The sequence below is a fragment of the Melopsittacus undulatus genome, chromosome 1 (genome assembly GCF_012275295.1).
Source record: "Melopsittacus undulatus isolate bMelUnd1 chromosome 1, bMelUnd1.mat.Z, whole genome shotgun sequence".
NCBI classification, from domain to species: Eukaryota; Metazoa; Chordata; class Aves; order Psittaciformes; family Psittaculidae; genus Melopsittacus; species Melopsittacus undulatus.
The window spans coordinates 146582484-146600484 of NC_047527.1; the positions used below are offsets into that span (position 1 = coordinate 146582484).

The 18001-nt window shown below is 42.3% G+C and overlaps 1 protein-coding gene across 2 annotated transcripts in view; it reads right to left on the minus strand.

The window, feature by feature from the left end:
- TPK1 (thiamin pyrophosphokinase 1) overlaps nt 1–18001 on the minus strand; it is a 284733-nt gene that overhangs the window by 141611 nt on the left and 125121 nt on the right. For both annotated transcript variants that reach the window (XM_031047165.2, XM_031047166.2), the window contains one exon: nt 2255–2327. In XM_031047165.2, coding sequence (XP_030903025.1) covers nt 2255–2327 — 73 coding nt within the window. The remainder of the gene's footprint in view (nt 1–2254; nt 2328–18001) is intronic.

Consider the following 18001-nt stretch of genomic DNA (forward strand, 5'->3'; position numbering starts at 1 on the left):
CAACTGAAAACACCAAGGAATTGGCTTGAAGATATCCCTTCCAGTAAAACCATTCGGCTTCAGAAACCTGTATGTCATGTTTCATGCAGTGGCCTATCTCTGCTATTGCTTTCATCACATAAATGAGGTAGAAAACCTCCCGAGTCTAGCAGTAACCTCCTGGCATGAAGCTGGTGTGATGGAGGAGTCAGGTCTGTCCTCCTTTAGTGATTATGATACACAACTTACAGACAGTGCTTTACAGAACCATAATTAGTTTCACACACAGATTTTAATACTCCCCCTTCTTACTCAGTGCTACCCTAGGCTGTCTTTGACACAAACACTTGTAAATGAGTATGTTTTATAACTCAATAACCACTGGTCATAAGCTTTACTGTGCAAAAGTAACACCTCTTAACCAGTGGTGTGCTATCTTCAGATAGAGTCATGAGGTATTCATTTTTGTCAATATGGACAGCATTTATTTAAACCAAAAAGGTCACTCTGGCACTCTGCTGTAATCATCATACTTAACAGAACTATAAAGCATGTTTATAAAATCCACAGAGAAATTTACTTCAGCTTCACAAACACAAAGGAAAAAATAATCCCTTTAATTCCTGGTATAGATTAAATCATGGCAATCAGAATACCAAAGGTACCTCCAACTCCTTCCACACCACCTGCCATCCACCTGGCAGATGAATCTATACTCAAGCTTGAGTGACAGAAAAATTGGTCTCACTTTCCCCTGTGCATCATATATGAAGGCAGACAGGGGTGCAGAGAGTGAATACTTAGCACTTGCTGCTTGCTTCACTTTCCTTCATATTTACTCCATGTATCTGATAGCTTCTCCCTTCTCCTGGCCATAATCAATCTTCTCTTCCTTTTTTCATGAATGGCCCTCCTGTGGACTTGCTCCAATAGGTCCATGTCCTTCTTGTATTGGCTTAGTTTATCCCCTTCCATATCCTACTTCATTCTTCCCCCTCCTACCTCTTCCATCTCCCCTGTCTCTTGGATAATCCTTAAACCGTATTCTTCCTTAGGACTTACCTACCCACCAACATGCAGTTTATAGAAGTGTTAATACCAACATCCATGGCAAACAGAGCAGTGTGTCTTGTGATTTCACCATTTACTTACAGGTCATAAATTCCCAGTCTGTAATGAACAGCATTAATCCAAAGCTTTTTATTTTATTTCCACTTCCCAAGCTGTAACCAAAGCTCCTTGAGCTGTTCTCCCAAGTGAGACAGTCATCATACACTTTTCCTTCTAATTCAATGAGGTAAAACATGGGGAAAAAGTACCTATGCAGTGCTCAGAGAAGGACTCAAACACAGTCCTACACATTCCTCCAGCCCTCCACTCACTGTTGGAAACCTTCTGTTCTACATGACTGATCCTGAGTCCATTAGGAGGGATTTTAGGCAAATCTCAACCTCACACATTGAATTAGCAGCAGACATATCACAGACCTTTTAAGTCCACTAGCTCACAAGGATCAAACACTTCCTGCTCCTGCAAGCACAGCCTGCTGCAAAGGTAAGCTGACACACTGAGGAAAACTCTGATTTTGCAGAAACTTGTTGTCCAAGACGTGAGGGTAAAGAACTGAGCTCAGCACATAAGCCCGTAGAGGCAGGCAGGTGAAGTGTTAAATACCAAACAAGTCATAATTAAGGCAGAATTTTGAGCCCTAGCACCAAAGAAATGCAAGTGTACCTTTATGCTGCTCACTGGAAACACGGTGGCTACACTGGGAATAAATTAATGTATGCAGCATTTGTCTGAAAACCTGTTAAAGAGAGCACTCCACTAGTGAAGCAAAAGTAGTTGTGTAATTCAGTGCTTCAGTGGGTGAGGAACAGACAGATGTTTCCATCTGCAGCTAAGAAGGAAAAGCCATACAAGGAAAAAAGTCAGAGGGACTCTCCGTAGAAAGTCTGTAGGTGCCAGCTGTGTGGGAATCACAGGAGGTTAATCCTTATTGCTCTGTATCTCATGGAGTAAAAGAGAGCACAGAGTTCTCAGGAAGTTTTACCCTAGTTGCTCAGAATCTCCAGCAAGGTTTGGGCAGGACCACACCTCCCACCTTTACTTTAAGCATCAGTACAGTGCCGAGCACAGCACATCTTGAGTTGGTAAGGTGCTTCACAACTCAAGGAAACCAATGGAGTCAGAATCACTTAATGACCACTGAGGGCACTAATGGGTTGGATCCTACAATGCTCTAACACACAAACTCATCAGAGATTTGATTTACCTTGACCTTGTAGTACTCCTTGACTTCAGGCTGAATGGAATCAAAATCACCACTGATGTAGTCAGGCAAGAAGCTGAAAGGAAAGCAATGAGCAGTGAAATGAAAAAGTAATCCATCTTTCTACATTTACTATTTATCTTTTCAAGAGCATTAATCTCTGAAGGGAATAGGAGTTAGTTAAAAGTGTGTTAAAACAATGGCTGATATGAGGTGGTACAAAATAAGGTAACAGATAACTGTAAAACTGGTAAACCAGTGCCCCTTCTTTGCTGAGGGATCGACACATTGCCTAGATGCCTATGCATCTCCCGGGTAAGGCAAGACTTGTACGTGCATGGTTCTGGAAAGACAACTCTCAAGTATCTTTCAAATGTATCATTTAGTCAGCAAAGTATCTGAAAAAGCATATCTGAGTGCTGTACATTAAGCCTTGGAGGATATCTTCTAACAGAAGATGATGATGATGCTTCTGGGACAGCTGGTATGCCACAGATGTTCCAAAGACTTGTATTTTAGTTGTTACTGATGTCATCTCCTTTCTGCTCTTCTCCTTGGTTATTAACAATATTCACCCCAGAATATGGGAGCCAGATGCTCAGTAATTTTTAAATCATATCTTGGATGCTCAAAACGTGGATGAACCCGATTAAAAATCCTAACCATCATTTCTGTGGTCACATTACTGCAAAGCACATTGAAATAATGCTGGCATATATATCTCTACTTGCTGCTTGTCACTTTTTAATTGCAGAATGCTTCAAAATATTAACCATACAAATCCTTACCAAATTCATAATGAAACTTCAACTGTGCTGCAGAAAGAACAGCTTAAAAACACAGGTTGGGAAAAAAAGAAAAGCAAGCTACACCAAAACCAACCAACCTCCCCCACAGGAACACAGTTTTCCATCTTGCATAATTCCTGGAGCCAGGACAACAGGTGAAAGTGTTGCCACTGTTTGAACACATCAAACTGAACCAAGTTTGGAAATCAAAGCTGTGATTTAGTTCCTCTTCTCTGAGGTTACTATAATTTATGAGGTGTACGGGAATTCAGCAGCAAACTCATTTACAGCTCAAGCGGATTTATGAGGAATTGGGCAAAGCATTTTGGGGGCATATTTTTCTTCCACATGATTCTAGAAGAATATGGCAGGGTCTATAACATCCCCCACGTAAAACCTGGTACAAACCTTGTGTTTGACTCTGCTCTAAGATTCCAAGAGACACGTAGTCACTGGCCACCATTTCCTTTGAAAACGGAAAGCTGCCTCAGCAGAAGCTGGTAAGAACAACTGTTGTGAGCTAGTTCATGTGCAGCTGTGGCATTTCTAATTCACTGCTCTCTGCGAGTACTAAGGCTTTATAAAAAGATACGTACTAAGTATAATCTCTTCAAAGGTGATGCTCCCACACTCACAGCAGGGGCAAGGGCAGTCCCTTCTGCATGAGGATTTATCGAGGACACACAGACCAGCTAGAAGAAATGCAAATGCTTCAGTGCTCTGTTTCATGTGCTCAAGTAGATTTGCTTCTTCAATGTGCAGCTGACCTTTTCAGCATACAAAACCCACCATGTTTTCAAAATCTAAATTTTATATTGCTGCCTTTTTACCTTTCCACTGTTTTCCACTGAAATACTCACTGAATACAACCAGCCTAAAGAACTACAGGTATTCTCTTTCCATTTGTTATTTTCCTTTCACTTCTTTCTGATTGGAGTAAAGCCATTAATAGTAAACTCAGTCCAGGCCTTACAGGAGTGGCCCCAAATGTGAGCCCTGGAGGCATCCCAGCAAGTTGCCAGGAAGAACAGCAGCCAGTTGTCATGGAAAGCCAAGTTGGTATGACACACACATCCAGTCTGATGAAAAAGCAGATGTCTTTAGGTTGTTTATCTCACTGAAATGTGGTTCATAAATCCAAAAGTGTCTCTGCCATGTTTTTTCTCTACAGTGACTACAGACTGCTGTGCTTTTAGATAATCAACCATTTCTCCTGAGTGCTTCAAGAGGCATAACTAGGAGCAGAATTAGCCAAATAAGTATCTTCTCAGCATCAAATGCTCCTGCACAGCTTTAGCTCCCATCCAAAGTAAAGCCATTTTCATGACAAATGCTAGCTAAAGTTCTGTCTGCATTTTTACAAGCAAAAAATCTCCACTGCACGTCCCATGTGCTCCACCATGGCTCCTGGCCACGCTGCCTGAACACATATCCTATGCCAGGAATTGCAACATCCATTTTCGAAACATCCTCTCTAAAGAGTTCACTTGCAGCCACCACAAAGCCAGAAGCGAGTGACAGAGGATAAGGAATTGTAGCTGGGAACTTCAGAATTTCTTTCTTCTCTTCTCCTTCCTTTTCAGAAATGCCAGAAACAAGGAAAATTCAGAAAGTCACACTGCTGATGAATCCTGAGGAAATGTCAACTTGCACTGTCTGCCTCACAAACATCATAAAGTATTTCAGCTTTGTTGTCAGATGGCAGCTCTTTGTAACTCATTGGCTATACAACCCAACAAAAGCAAGCCAGCCTTCAGTCAGGAGTGAAAGGGTGTATTTGACCTGGTCCTTTTGAATTCTGTGGAACAAACTGCCTGAGTCAGGTGAGCAGAATCAAATCAAAGCTTTTCTCTAATTAACATAGAATCATAGAATAGTTAGGGTTGGAAAGGACCTTAAGATTATCTAGTTCCAACCCCCTGCCATGGGCAGGGACACCTCACACTAAACCATATAACCCAAAGCTTCATCCAACCTGGCCTTGAACACAGCCAGGGATGGAGCATTCACAACTTCCCTGGGCAACCCATTCCAGTACCTCACCACCCTAACAGTAAAGAATTTCTTCCTTAGATCCAATCTAAACCTCTGCTGTTTAAGTTTCAACCCATTACCCCTTGTCCTGTCACTACAGTCCCTAATGAAGAGTCCCTCCCCAGCATCCCTGTAGGCCCCCTTCAGATACTGGAAGGCTGCTCTGAGGTCTCCACGCAGCCTTCTCTTCTCCAGGCTGAACAGCCCCAGCTTTCTCAGCCTATCCTCATATGGGAGGTGCTCCAGTCCCCTGATCATCCTCGTGGCCTCCTCTGGACTTGTTCTAACAGTTCCATGTCCTTTTTATGTGGGGGACACCAGAACTGCATGCAGTGCTCCATAGTGGGATCTCAAGAGAGCAGAGAGGCAGGATCACCTCCTTTGATCTGCTGGTCACGCTCCTCTTGATGCAGCCCAGGATTCAGTTGGCTTTCTGGGCTGTAAGCACACACTGCAGCTGGCTCATGTTCATTTTCTCATCAACCAACACCCCCAAGTCCTTCTCCACAGGGCTGCTCTGAATTTCTTTTTTGCCCACCCTGTAGCTGTGCCTGGGATTGCTCTGACCCAGGTGTAGGACCTTGCACTTGTCAACATCAGTGAAGAAGAGTCATTCTATCTTAGTCTAAGTTGTCCCAGGCTGACTAACCTCAGTGAAGATTAGCACAATTGATAAGAGAAAAAGGGGAAATAGTTCAGAAAGATATATATGGGAAAAACCTCAGAGTGAAGTAGTGTAAGGATATAAATGGTTTTCAATTGGTTTTCCATTCTTTGAAGAATTGGTTTTCAATTCTTTGTGATGCTACAGTTCTGTATTTACTGCAGAGTACAGCCTAGTCCAGGAGAACAGGCTCTGGAGAATTATGTATTAAGCTTACTAATATGTGAGTGGAAGAAATTATGTCAGAAAAAAGCAACAAGAAAGGCCCCTCCTTTAAACTTAAATCAGCCACTCTTATTTAAAATAAAAGTCTGGATTAAAATCAGGTATTCTATTAATCTAACCTATGTTTTTCTACCTTCTGACCTCATATATACAAATAATTCTTATTGGGTATCCTAACTATTGAAGAAGACATGTGTTTCAGTGACATATATGGCACACGTGCTTTTATTTTTCTGCCCATGATGGCAAAAGATGGTTTTCATTCCATTTTCTAAGTGCAATTTACAATTGCAATTTCTAAGCAGTCCAGATGATGCAGTCTCCTGCACTTCAGAACCATGCTTCACCAGTCTCATTAGCTATTAATTATCACTTTGTATATAAGGTCATGACCAGCTCAGCTGGCTTGGTTCTCTGCTGCTTTACACTGACATTTATCAGGAGTGAGCCAACTCCATAATCCTCAAGGGGTAAGTACAAAATTCATGTGAGATCAGCTTCTTCTACCAAGCCTTTTCTAGAGTTATCAAGCACCAAGCAATGAAAAAATCCTTAGTGGCTTTGGGCCAACCAGAGTCCTTCTTCCTCTTCTAATTCTGCTTCCCTTTTTGGAGATTAAGGGGTTTAGTTTGGCTTCAGGTTGTTGCTTAGTTGTTGCTGTTGTTTTGGGGTTTGTTCTCCTCAGGGTATTTTAGAGCCATACAGCATCTATCTAAAATGAGTTTGGAATCAGGAGACCAGGACTGCTTTCAGATAAGGACCTGCAGGCATTTCCAGAGCAGACAATGTTTCCTGTATATAAATAGTAGGGTTTTAAACCCAGAGTTTAATATGAAACCTTTAAAGGTTTAGCCAGTTTACCAAGAAAGCAACCAGCACTGTTTCTCACAAATTTTGAGATGGCCCACCTAGGGGATTTATCCCAATTGGATAGAGGGTAAATGTTGTCTGAACAGCATTATGAGCTCCCAGGATGCCGGGCTGGACAGCAAGAGGAAAAGAGTAAGATTCCAGCAGGTTTGCCATAGTTTCAAGATACACTAATGAAATCTCAGTCACCAGTACTGTAGAACAGTCATTGACTCTTGCCATAGACACAGATTACAAAATAAATAGGAGCTATTTAAACTCTGAGGTTCTCATGTTAAGTAAACACAACTGTGCCTTTTGCCTTCAAGTAACCCATCTAATGGACACAGTTTAATTCATAGAGCTGTTTTATGTTTAAATATTCACCACTAATGAACAGCATGTCTAATATCAGAATACTTGGTCCTTTATTCACTCACTTTCAGAATTCAGTGGGGGGTGGCAAATATGCCTTTTTATCAGGTTATAAAAAAGAAAACAGAAAACCCAAGAGATCACACTTTAGCAGCTTATAGTAAAAAACTGTGCTGCCTCCTTAAATAAATTGCTCTGGCATAACTGTTCTGTTCTATCATTAATTCAAAGTTACAGTTTCCTAGTACTATTGACTTTTTGTGTGATGTAGCTCCTTTAGCACATAATTGCCTGCAATTAACCTTCTTTAAACAAATGTTAACATCAGAGACATGAGCATTTAAAGGCAGTATCTGCAGTACCCTTTGCTTCCTTCAGTTAGAGCATAGCAAACATTCCCACACAGACAAGCAGTACATGTCCCAGCTGTACCATTCGGGAGCATGGGATGTGTTCCCTGCACTGTTTCTTCCACTGATAGAAGCAAGTCTCAAAACCAGTGCCTTTTACCCTGGACCAACAGAACAAGCTGCTTCCAGTAGAAAGAAAGGAAGATAACAAGGTGCAGACTTAAGACGAAGCAGTCAGCTTTGACTTCCAGAAGCATCTCCTAGGTGGGAGTACAGAAGATAAAGCACTCGAGCATTGCTTTGGGATAAATGCTAAAATCACAGTTTAACAAAAAAGCCCAGCAAACAAAAAATAATGCCCCCAAACCTACATGTGCTGACCGTTAATGTGCACTTTCACCTTGCCCTCCTCAGGGCTGCTCTCATCAGAAAGGTGTTGTTTAAGTCTGCCACAAGTATACTATCAACTGCTGTGAAGATCAAAGTGACTTTTTAACTCCTGGAGACAAGTGCAGCACAAGCAGATGCATTTCTGTTATGTCTCAATACAGCAAACTCAGGTGCCCCATCCAGCTGTACAGAGGCAAATTCCTCAGGAAAGGAGAAACATCAGACTGCAAGATCTATTCAGAGTTGCTGGCTATTCAATCTATAAATACCTTCCCAGTATTACCTGCAAGGTGACCACAAGTAAGGATCACACCTGAAGCTCAGAAGCCAAACACTAAATACCAACACAATTAATGAACCTCAAACTGACCATAAAAAAGCATTTCGGTTTGGTTCATCTCAAACAAATCACATGAAGGATTACACAACTTACTATTATCACCAGGCCTTTAAAAAACAGCTGAAGCACAGTCCTTTCCCTTCTCCAGCCTCTACTTCCCAGTCAATTCTCTCCTGAAGTCAGCTAGCTCACTTTTTCTGACTTCATGGTTCACATCACTTATGTCAACCCACAAAGCCTCCCTTATCACTACAGGCTGTTTCTATGAGGGTGGCACTAACAACAATGCTGTGCTAGCTGCTGTATGAATTCAGAAAGAAATAACAAAAGAAACCCCAACTGCCTTCCTCTAAGACCTTAATAAACCCTAATGTTCATTATGCAATTGTTTACATGGAACATCATTCCCAAACAACATTCTGTATATTGCAATAAGGTTACGGTAAATCCAGATGAGTTTTAACAAGATTAAAAACAAAAGGGGGGGGGGGGGAGACAACAACAGTTGCAGATCCAATTTAACACAGGAAGCAAGTGTATGCACACATCAGGCCATCCACAGAGATCAGATTGGTGTGACCCTGCCGGAATTCTCGGCACAGACTGTTACCACATCTGTGGATTGCAGACAGGTAGCTCTGTGGTTAAAAGTACTTGGTAATATTTGGCAACCTTGGAGAAGAGCCTCTTTTCTCCTTACTTTTTGAAGAGCTTAGTGCTAAAAGAGCATAAAAGTATTATTTCATTTGCGAACGCTATGATTTAAAGAAAAAGATAAAAGTGTATGAAGATATGAGGGCAATAATGCATTCATTTATGCTTGCCTAGTATGCAGTGTCACCTTGCAAATAGTAAAAAAATAGCTGAAATAAATTGGAGAACATATTACCTTCAGCTCAAGCTGCTACACAAAGCACACATCAGGGGGACATCTTCTGCAGGGGACAGCCTGCTCGCTCCCATTATCATTAACAAAAATCAAGCAGCCAGCACCCTGCCTCCAAACCTTATCCCTCAGTGTCAAAGAAAAGTGTTAATGATAGCTACACCTATTGCATTTTTCTTTTAAATCGTCAATATTTGAAACTGTTCTCCAGCTACAATCAATACAGTGCAAAATAAAGGGATGCTCCAGGCCTGAAGAACTGCTTGCTTGTTTTCCACGGAGCTAAACGGCCTCCTATGTTCCAGTAAGTACAAGTGCTTTGGGAAAAACCCAGTGTGCACAGGACAAGCAACTCCTGGAGACTGCTCCTAAGTACCTGTGGCTTCTTTCTTACTACTTACAGACTGATATGTTGCTTAAAAGAAAGGCTCCATCACTGTAATGTTGCCATCACCTTAGAGCCAATTAAAGCTGAAACTATTCAGCAGCACGTCTCAGGAGACACTCAGCACCTCCCAGGCTCAAGCACCACATCTCGCTGTTGGCCCCTTGGCAAGAGGAGTGAAAAAAATGGGGCTGAGCTGTGAGTTTCCATGCTTGCACAGGGCAGCATGGCTCAGGGCAGAGTAGTAATTCAGTGGCAGAATAAGCACCAGTGCCTCAGTGTAAGTTGCACAAAAGTATGTGGTTTTGAAAGCTGGGGAAGCATAAGTGCTTATCCAGAAGTGCCAGACTCTTGTCTTCTAGGACACAAGGCCAGAGAAAAGGTGAAAGAAGATGAGCAACATAACTAGGACTCCCCGTCCAACGGATGACTCACTGAGAAGATAGAGGCTGACAAGACACCTGAAATTGTTTTACCTCTTGTCATGTCAAAGCAACAGATGGCAGAATTTGCCCTAAAAATTGAGGAAAAACAACCATTAACTCAGAGAAAGGTAAACTGTTCGTTACTGTTTACACTGTACGTGAAGAATCAAAGGGATAGGATCTAAAACCTGGTAAACTTGGATCGAGACTGTCACAAAGCATACTGAGATTTCAATACTAGTCTCAAAAAGGCAGCAGTGGAAGGAAGCCAAAGTTTGCTCAGGCTTCTTCATAGAGTGCCATCAAAGGTGGGTTTTGCTGCTCCAAGGAGAACAAACTCATTTTTCCTTCTAATCAGATAGTTCCTAACAACCCCTATAGTGTCGCTTGAAAGCTCATTATCCAATTTCAAAAGTCAGCTTTGATGACAGGTATTTTAACTCTACACGTCCGTTCTGTGAACCTTCACACCAGTAAGAACACTCACAAGTCAAGCACAATCCAACAGTAAGCAGCTACATGTGAAAGACCTTCACAGGGATTTCTTTGCTTTGATAATTTACTTACCTTGCCTGAGTACCTTAAGTACCTGCCTTCAGTTTAGCATCTCTTTACCTGCAAAAGTAGGGAGGACCACTTCATGCAGGAGAGGTTGAGTTGAAGAAGCCCCTTCATGGCTTGAAATTGCAGGCAAGTAGCTTGCAGCAGAAATTCTTTAAAGCCCCTTCTACACAACTCATGAGAGCAACGAGAAGAGATTTGTTCCCTTACTGAGCAACCTGTTCCAAACAGGCAAGGAGAAAGCTGAAGGCTTTCAAAAGTCTTATTTATGTGTCTCCTGTTTGAGCCTGCATTTTCTCTTCCAGTTTCCATGTATACATAATTTTATAGATTAACTTTTGTGGCTAGAAAGAGACATCCTGGCACTTATCTATAAAGAGGAAGCCCAGCCATCGAAGGTGAACTGTCACACAGAAATGTATTAAAACACACCTACTCAGAAGACTGGAAGTGTTACAGAGGAATCCAGAGCATCTGACAACAACACACCTGCTGAAAGGCAAAGCTGACTTCTCCATGGTTAATGGAAGTGGCTTCTTTCCTGGGCTCTAGCTGCCCATAGAGCAGCCACTGAGCAAACTTCTAACCCTTTTTCTTTTTGATGGAGATGTGTGTAATGACTTCAGATACAGTAATAAAACCTCTTCAGGTTTCAAGCCCTTACATCAATAAAGTACATAACATTGTGCAGAGAAACAGTGCACTGAGGATCCCAAAAACCCTTGTGCTACACAGGAACAAAGCATGTTTGTTACTTAACCTTTTCAGGGAATGTGAGCCCACATGGCAAGGAATGGAGGAAAGATGTGTAACAACAAACAGCCCTTTGAAGTCTGCTGTCTCTGTATGGATGAAATTTGGTAACTCACTGGGAGGCAGAAGTTTTATGAAACCTTTCACTGCTGACCTCTGCTGCAGCATCTCCAGAGCTGACAGAGAACCAGGATACACCACTGGAACATTAGCATTTCAAAAGATACCTGCATCTCTGCCCAGCATAGCACAGAAGCATTAATTAGAGAGAGCGCAGAAGATAAATGTGCATACAAAATGAGAGCTGGGCTCTATCTGATGCTGAGTAACCTTTACCAAACACCATCCTCACTTCCATCAGAATAACTCAAGGGACTATTCTCCCATTTCTACACAATTCAGCTGTACAATGTACGACCCCATTTCATTTTCTGGAACTTGTCATTTAGACAACAACATCATACTGCAAAGTTTGATAGAAATTTGACAGAAATCACAAAGGTGAAAGGCAGACCTTACAAACTCTGAAAGAAAAGCGTTTAATACACCAGTGTCCTTACATTTAGTGGGATGGAGCACTGCAGCTGGGTACGGCTTCATAGCTGGCAGAGACACCCTACTCACTTGAATCCTTTCTTACCCTACTCATAGTGTCACCACCTGTTCAGAGTACCAGTATGGATGTTTTAGTTAGGCAAGTCAGCAGGTTCAGAGTTATGAATACACAAAAGCAGTTCTCTCTCAAGTAAGATGTACTTTAAACAACAATTTTTGTGAGCACAGCTGCAACTAAAATGCCTCTGATAAAGCTCTAAATAAAGAATAAAAACCTCTTTTATAGTTACCTGACATACAGATGAAATTAAGAATGCTGGGCTGCATCGAAAGGAGCATGAGCAGCAGGTCAAGGGAGGGGATTCTCCCCCTCTGCTGTGTTCTCATGAGACACCCCTGCAGTCCTGTGTCAACAACGTAAGAGGGATGTGAAGCTGTTGAAGTGAGTCCAGAGGAGGCCAAGAAGATGCTGTGAGGTCTGGAGCAGCTCTGCTCTGGAGCCAGGCTGAGAGAGCTGGGCTGGTTCAGCCTGGAGAAGAGAAGGCTCCTTAAGGGGAGACCTTAGAGCAGCTCCAGTGCCTAAAGGGGCTACAGGAAACCTGGAGAGGGACTTTTTACAAGAGCATGTAGTAACAGGACAAGAGGAAATGGCTTTAACCTGCTAGAGAGGAGATTGAGATGAGCTCTTAGGCAGAAGTTCTTCCCTGTGAGGGTGCTGAGGCGCTGGCACAGGGTGCCCAGAGAAGCTGTGGCTGCCCCATCCCTGGCAGTGTTCAAGGCCAGGTTGGATGGGGCTTGGAGCAACCTGGTCTAGTGGAAGGTGTCCCTGCCCATGGCAAAAGGGTGGAGCTGGATGAGCTTTAAGGTACCTTCTAACCCAAACCATTCATGATTCTATGAAACCTCCTTTGATCTGCTGCTCACGCTCCTTTTGATGCAGCCCAGGATACAGTTGGTTTCTGGACTCAAGCTGGCTCATATTGAGCTTCTCATCAACCAACACCCCCAAGTTCTTCTCCTAAGGGCTGCTCTCAATCCAGTCTCTGCCTAGTCAGGCTATAGTGTGTTTTCAGTAAAGCAAGTAGATATGTGCAACTATTGCTGTTAAGTCTTTAATACCTAGACTGTTGCTGGGCTGTATCCACTAAACTCCTACTGTCTGTGGCTTCAGCTGGCTGTTGTCATTAATGTTTCATCAGAAGCATTCAGTTTACTGTCACTTCCCAGTATAGTAATTAGAGCACAAATGATAGCATTTAGATAACTACCTACCTGACATATCAAATCCAAACAGGTCAATGTATAGATTTAGTGCTTGCTCATAAATGGCAATCACAGAATAAATTGCACACAACTGAGGCATTAGAAACATCACATACGCACATAATATTAGAGACCTTTCTCTTCTCTATCTCTCCTCTCCAATCCTCCCCCTTTCCCTTTTTTGTCTATTTGGGTTAAAAATGCTCAGACAGAAAATACCTCATTCTCAGTAAATAGCACCAATAGTCCAAAGAGCCCCTGTCCTGGGTTTTGTACAAGTAATTTTACATCAAGTAGAGCAGCTGAACCCCCCCCCCCCAACTTTTAATGTAAACTCCAATGCTGTTGGTGCCCTGCATATTATGAAAGAAGGTTTTAACAATACTCCCTGTATCAACTTCACAATTAATCATGATTTAAAACATATTTATAAAACCCTTAACTGCTATCCTACTAAGATCTATTACTGCACTACCACTTTCATTTAATCTTTTCAACACCCTAATTAACTTTTCTTATAGAATCAGAAATAGATGTTAAGGACACAGGTCTATCTATAAGTAATACAAATGTATGATGAGCTCTTATTAACAGCTATTCCCTTCATAAATAGTGATAGTAGTTGTTCCTCAGGGAAGACATTCAGAGGTCTGATATCCCTACTGCTGTCTGCAACTATTTATGCTACAAGAAGTGAAAGGAGAACTGACTGGATGCAGCACTGGAAGTGCTTTGGAAAAGCCAGGACACAGATGAGTTGAGTATCAGACACTTGGAATTAGTGTGTATTTAGATGCTCTAGGAGCAGCCCAAAGACCACCACAGGTGACGTGATGCAATGTAACCATCATTAGAGATGTCATTTCATAGAAGAGTGAGATTCTGGGTATCCATGAGGCCCATTCCTCCAAATTCACTGCAAGATAATTTTTTCCACATGCTTTAATGCCATCAGGTCATTAATCAATGGGTTAATGAAAGCCATGTACTGTTGGGAGGAACAGACCCATCTGCCTGATAATGAAGTAAGATACCCACATTTTATTGGAATGACAGAAAAACTTTCATTGAAGGTACTTTTGTAATTGTCCTCATAGAGAAACGGGAACTCTGAAATCCTGCAGATTAACAGAGAACTCCATTTCATTGTAAGCAAAACCATCCCCATAATCCTACGCTGTTAAATACCTGGTTAAGCTCAGGTGCCAAACAAGCCTACACCAGCCATTTACAGCCAGCCAGCTAGTAACAAACAGGAGCTGGGACTTACATGCTGATAAAAAGGCCTGGAGATATGTGACCATTCCCACCTTCAAGCTGAGCTCAGTGCACTCAGGGAGGGGCAGCACTCCTAGGTAACAATGGCTGGTGCCAGCCACACTGCAGCAGTCTGGGAGGACCCCATCACCAGTGTCTCTGGCAATGTGGCATCCCAGCTTTCTAAAGAAGCACCCCCCTTACCTAAGCCCACAGTAGAGAGGGAGGTGGTGAACACAAAATCCCCTTCTCCTAGCAGTGGAGGTCCAAGGCCCAAGAAGGGCAGGCTATGAGCCATCAATGATCCCATGCAGCTTCTCCAAAGGCCAGGCTGTGCAATCAAAGAGTGATTTCTTTTCAGTGAGAAGGATTCATTTTCTTTTAGGTGGAGTCCCAGTTTTTACAGGATTTTACAAAATGCAGCCCTTCGGTGCTATGATGCTCCCAGATACCTCTGCTTTGCTTGGCCCAAGAACGAACAGGTACAGTTTTCCCCATCCCTTTCTCCCACAGGGTGGGGAAAACAGTTTCCAACTGCAGCTTTCGGATGAAACAAAAAGTTGGAATAATAACAATTACTTTTAAAACACAGAAGTAAGGAATCAAAACTACAAACTACTGTTAACCCATGTGTTTATCCTGTATGTTCAGAGATTAAAATCATTCACTCTTCAGATAAGAGTGGAGCAAGACAGTGTATGAGCATTTGAATCAGCTCATTTACAATGATGGTTGGGGGGGGGAATGAAGCAAAATCTACATTTGGATTGAAAACTTGCCTGTGGCCCTGTGCCAGGATCCTGCCTAATACACTTGAACACGCTGGAAATATTAAACCCCAGAAGCACAGGAATCAAAAGGGAAATTTTGATGAGCTCTTAAACAGGGTCATGAACATGATTGTATTTCTGCTGGCGCTACTGAAAGAAGTCAAAACTTGCAGTGGCTGTTCCAGTGTGAGCATGGCAAAGAAAGCACTTTCCACTCTGATTAGAAATGAGATCTTGCAGAATGGGGAAGGCATCACTCTCCTGATGAAAGCCCTCTTCAGCATGTCGGGAATGCGATTAACGTTCCCGAAGCCACTCCCGAGGTGTATTACCATCACATATATGCATGACAGCACTGACCACTTAATCCCTCTTCTGTCACAGGCAAGTTAGAAACTACAAATTACACTGACACCCAAGGGTATTTTATAATAGAATACGAAATAAAATGATAAATTTGCAGATGATTTTGGCTTTGCCTCATGGTACTCCATTATAGACCAAATATTCCTGGCCTCTCACTCATTACTATTTAATTACAACAGAATACCTTTCTTTCAGACTTCATTAACCTCTGAAAGTAGCTTGTGACCTTGGGACCCTGCTTGCAACATGATGTTAGAATACTGCTTTGCCAGGAAACACTTCCTGAAATGCTGGATTTAATCAAATGCATAGGTTTCTATGGGAAACACACGAAACATGAGAACCCTGCATGTGGTCACTTAATGAACAAGAGTTAGAGCGTATCAGTTAGACTCATAAATCAATACTAGATTAATGTTAAAAGGTGCCACAAGTGTTTCCCCAGGGGACAGGCTCATTACAGTAAACATGATCACGGATGCTTTTCCCTATTACTTTCATTGTGGGGCAGAGAAGACAGAGTACAAAAACAAGAAGGGATTTGCCCATGTAATTCCTGTTTAAGCCAGCAGAAACGTCAGTATCTCACCAAGCCCAGTGACAGCGTTGCACAGTTGCAGCTCCTGTCTTTGTCACAAACTGATGTTCAGTCTGAAACGCTTTGACTCTAGAAGGAAATCTGAGAGCACAACCTCTTCACAAGATGAGAGGCAGAACCACGGCCCGTGCAGTCGCTTTCATTGCTTTGCTTCAAAGCTTCGAATGATGGATCAATGCTGGCCCCTCGGTGCCAATCAGAGTGGATACTTGCAGACGGGGGGTGGGTTCAGCAACTTGCTTGCTAGCACTGTTACCGCCTCAAAACACAGTCTTCATCATCCTGAGAATTCCCTCTGAGAGCTAACACCCCATCAATCCATGCACGCTCCTCACATGATTCCCTCCTGTACAAAACCGCCCCAACATCACTTATGCACAGTTTTCTATTCTCCTGAAATTAAAAGCATCAGACAGAAGAGATATTGACACCCACATCTGTCACCTCCTTAATTAAAAGTATTTGTTGTCAAAGCTCGCAGATGATGCTTTAACACAAAAAATGGCACTGAATCATGTACTGCCTCTTTTTCAGTAGCGTTTTTGGGACAGTCTGTCTTTCCCTCCCCACTCAAACTACCTTAATGCACACAAATCCAATTTCATCTGTCACTGCCATTCAACACGCCTGCTGCAGCTTGTAAAATCAGAAAACATCAATCCTCCCACAGATAGTGCTGGAACTTGCCGACGCAAATCACATCTTTTGCCCTTATTACTACAGAGCCTTCCCTCCTTCCTTTCATGTGACAGAATAGCAGTTGCTCTGCTGGAGTTATTAGCTAGGTTTATTCCAGAGACTTTTTCTCCTTTTCAGCTTTAGCATCACAAACATTTTCACTCCCTCCCCATCCTTTTCCTTGTACTGTTTTCCTCCCTCCCTTTCAATTCTGCCTTCTTTAGATGATGCCTGTGCCAACTGTCACCTAACGTGTTCAACTCTCCTAAACACTGAGGAAAAAGCCCTGCTGACAAAGAAACAGAGATTTTCAGAGCACTGTTGCTTCAGTGCATGTATGTTTTCAAGCTCTTGCAGAATGACTTCCCTTCTGCACAGAGGGGATGACAACCACAGGCCCCTTTCTCAATGCTCTGGCCCACAGCTGGATGTCCAGTGCTCTGAACGATGTCACTGGACTTGTAACACACACCGACTGCAAGGAAAACAACATCACCAAAAAAAGCCAACCTCAATATCTCACTACCCTCACTAAATATTTTACCAAGCATTTTGAGCTACACCTGAATACCCATCTCCCTTTTATGCTGGAGAAAAAGACAGCTCCAAAGGCACAGCCTTTTATCCTCTGCCATCGGTACCCACTGTGTCATTGTGTCATGTATCAAGCACTCTAAAAATATACCTTTTCTAACCTGCTGATCTTTATCCATCTTATTCACTGGCATCCTATTAGCTTCCTCCACACTAATGAGTTAATCCAGTCTCAAGCTGCAAATCCCTAACACTGCCTTCAGTTAGTCACTCTTTATCCGTAATGCTTATAATGAATGAATTAAGGGGAACACTTGTATCATTATTTACTGCTTCTATTCTTTTTTATATGCCAGGCAACTTTTATACAGAAATTAAAATACTTAAAGCCACACTGAAGGAAATACAGAGCAAACTGCACACACACATGTACTCTGATCCAAAGCATCTTATATACACATTAGCCATGTGATGTAGATACCTGGAACGGGCTGCTCAGATTCATTTTAATAGAAAGAAGAAACTTATTTCAGCTGGAGTTTCTTAACAACCAGGTAGAGCCAGGCAGCTTGAGAGCCAAGCAGTTTGTGTAGGTGGGATACCCTCTACAGTTACGAATCCAAGAACAATGTATTCCTATAGGATGAATTTCATTCCTGGTCTTACCACTTCCAAAATCTATTCTAAATATTTTGATCACTGTG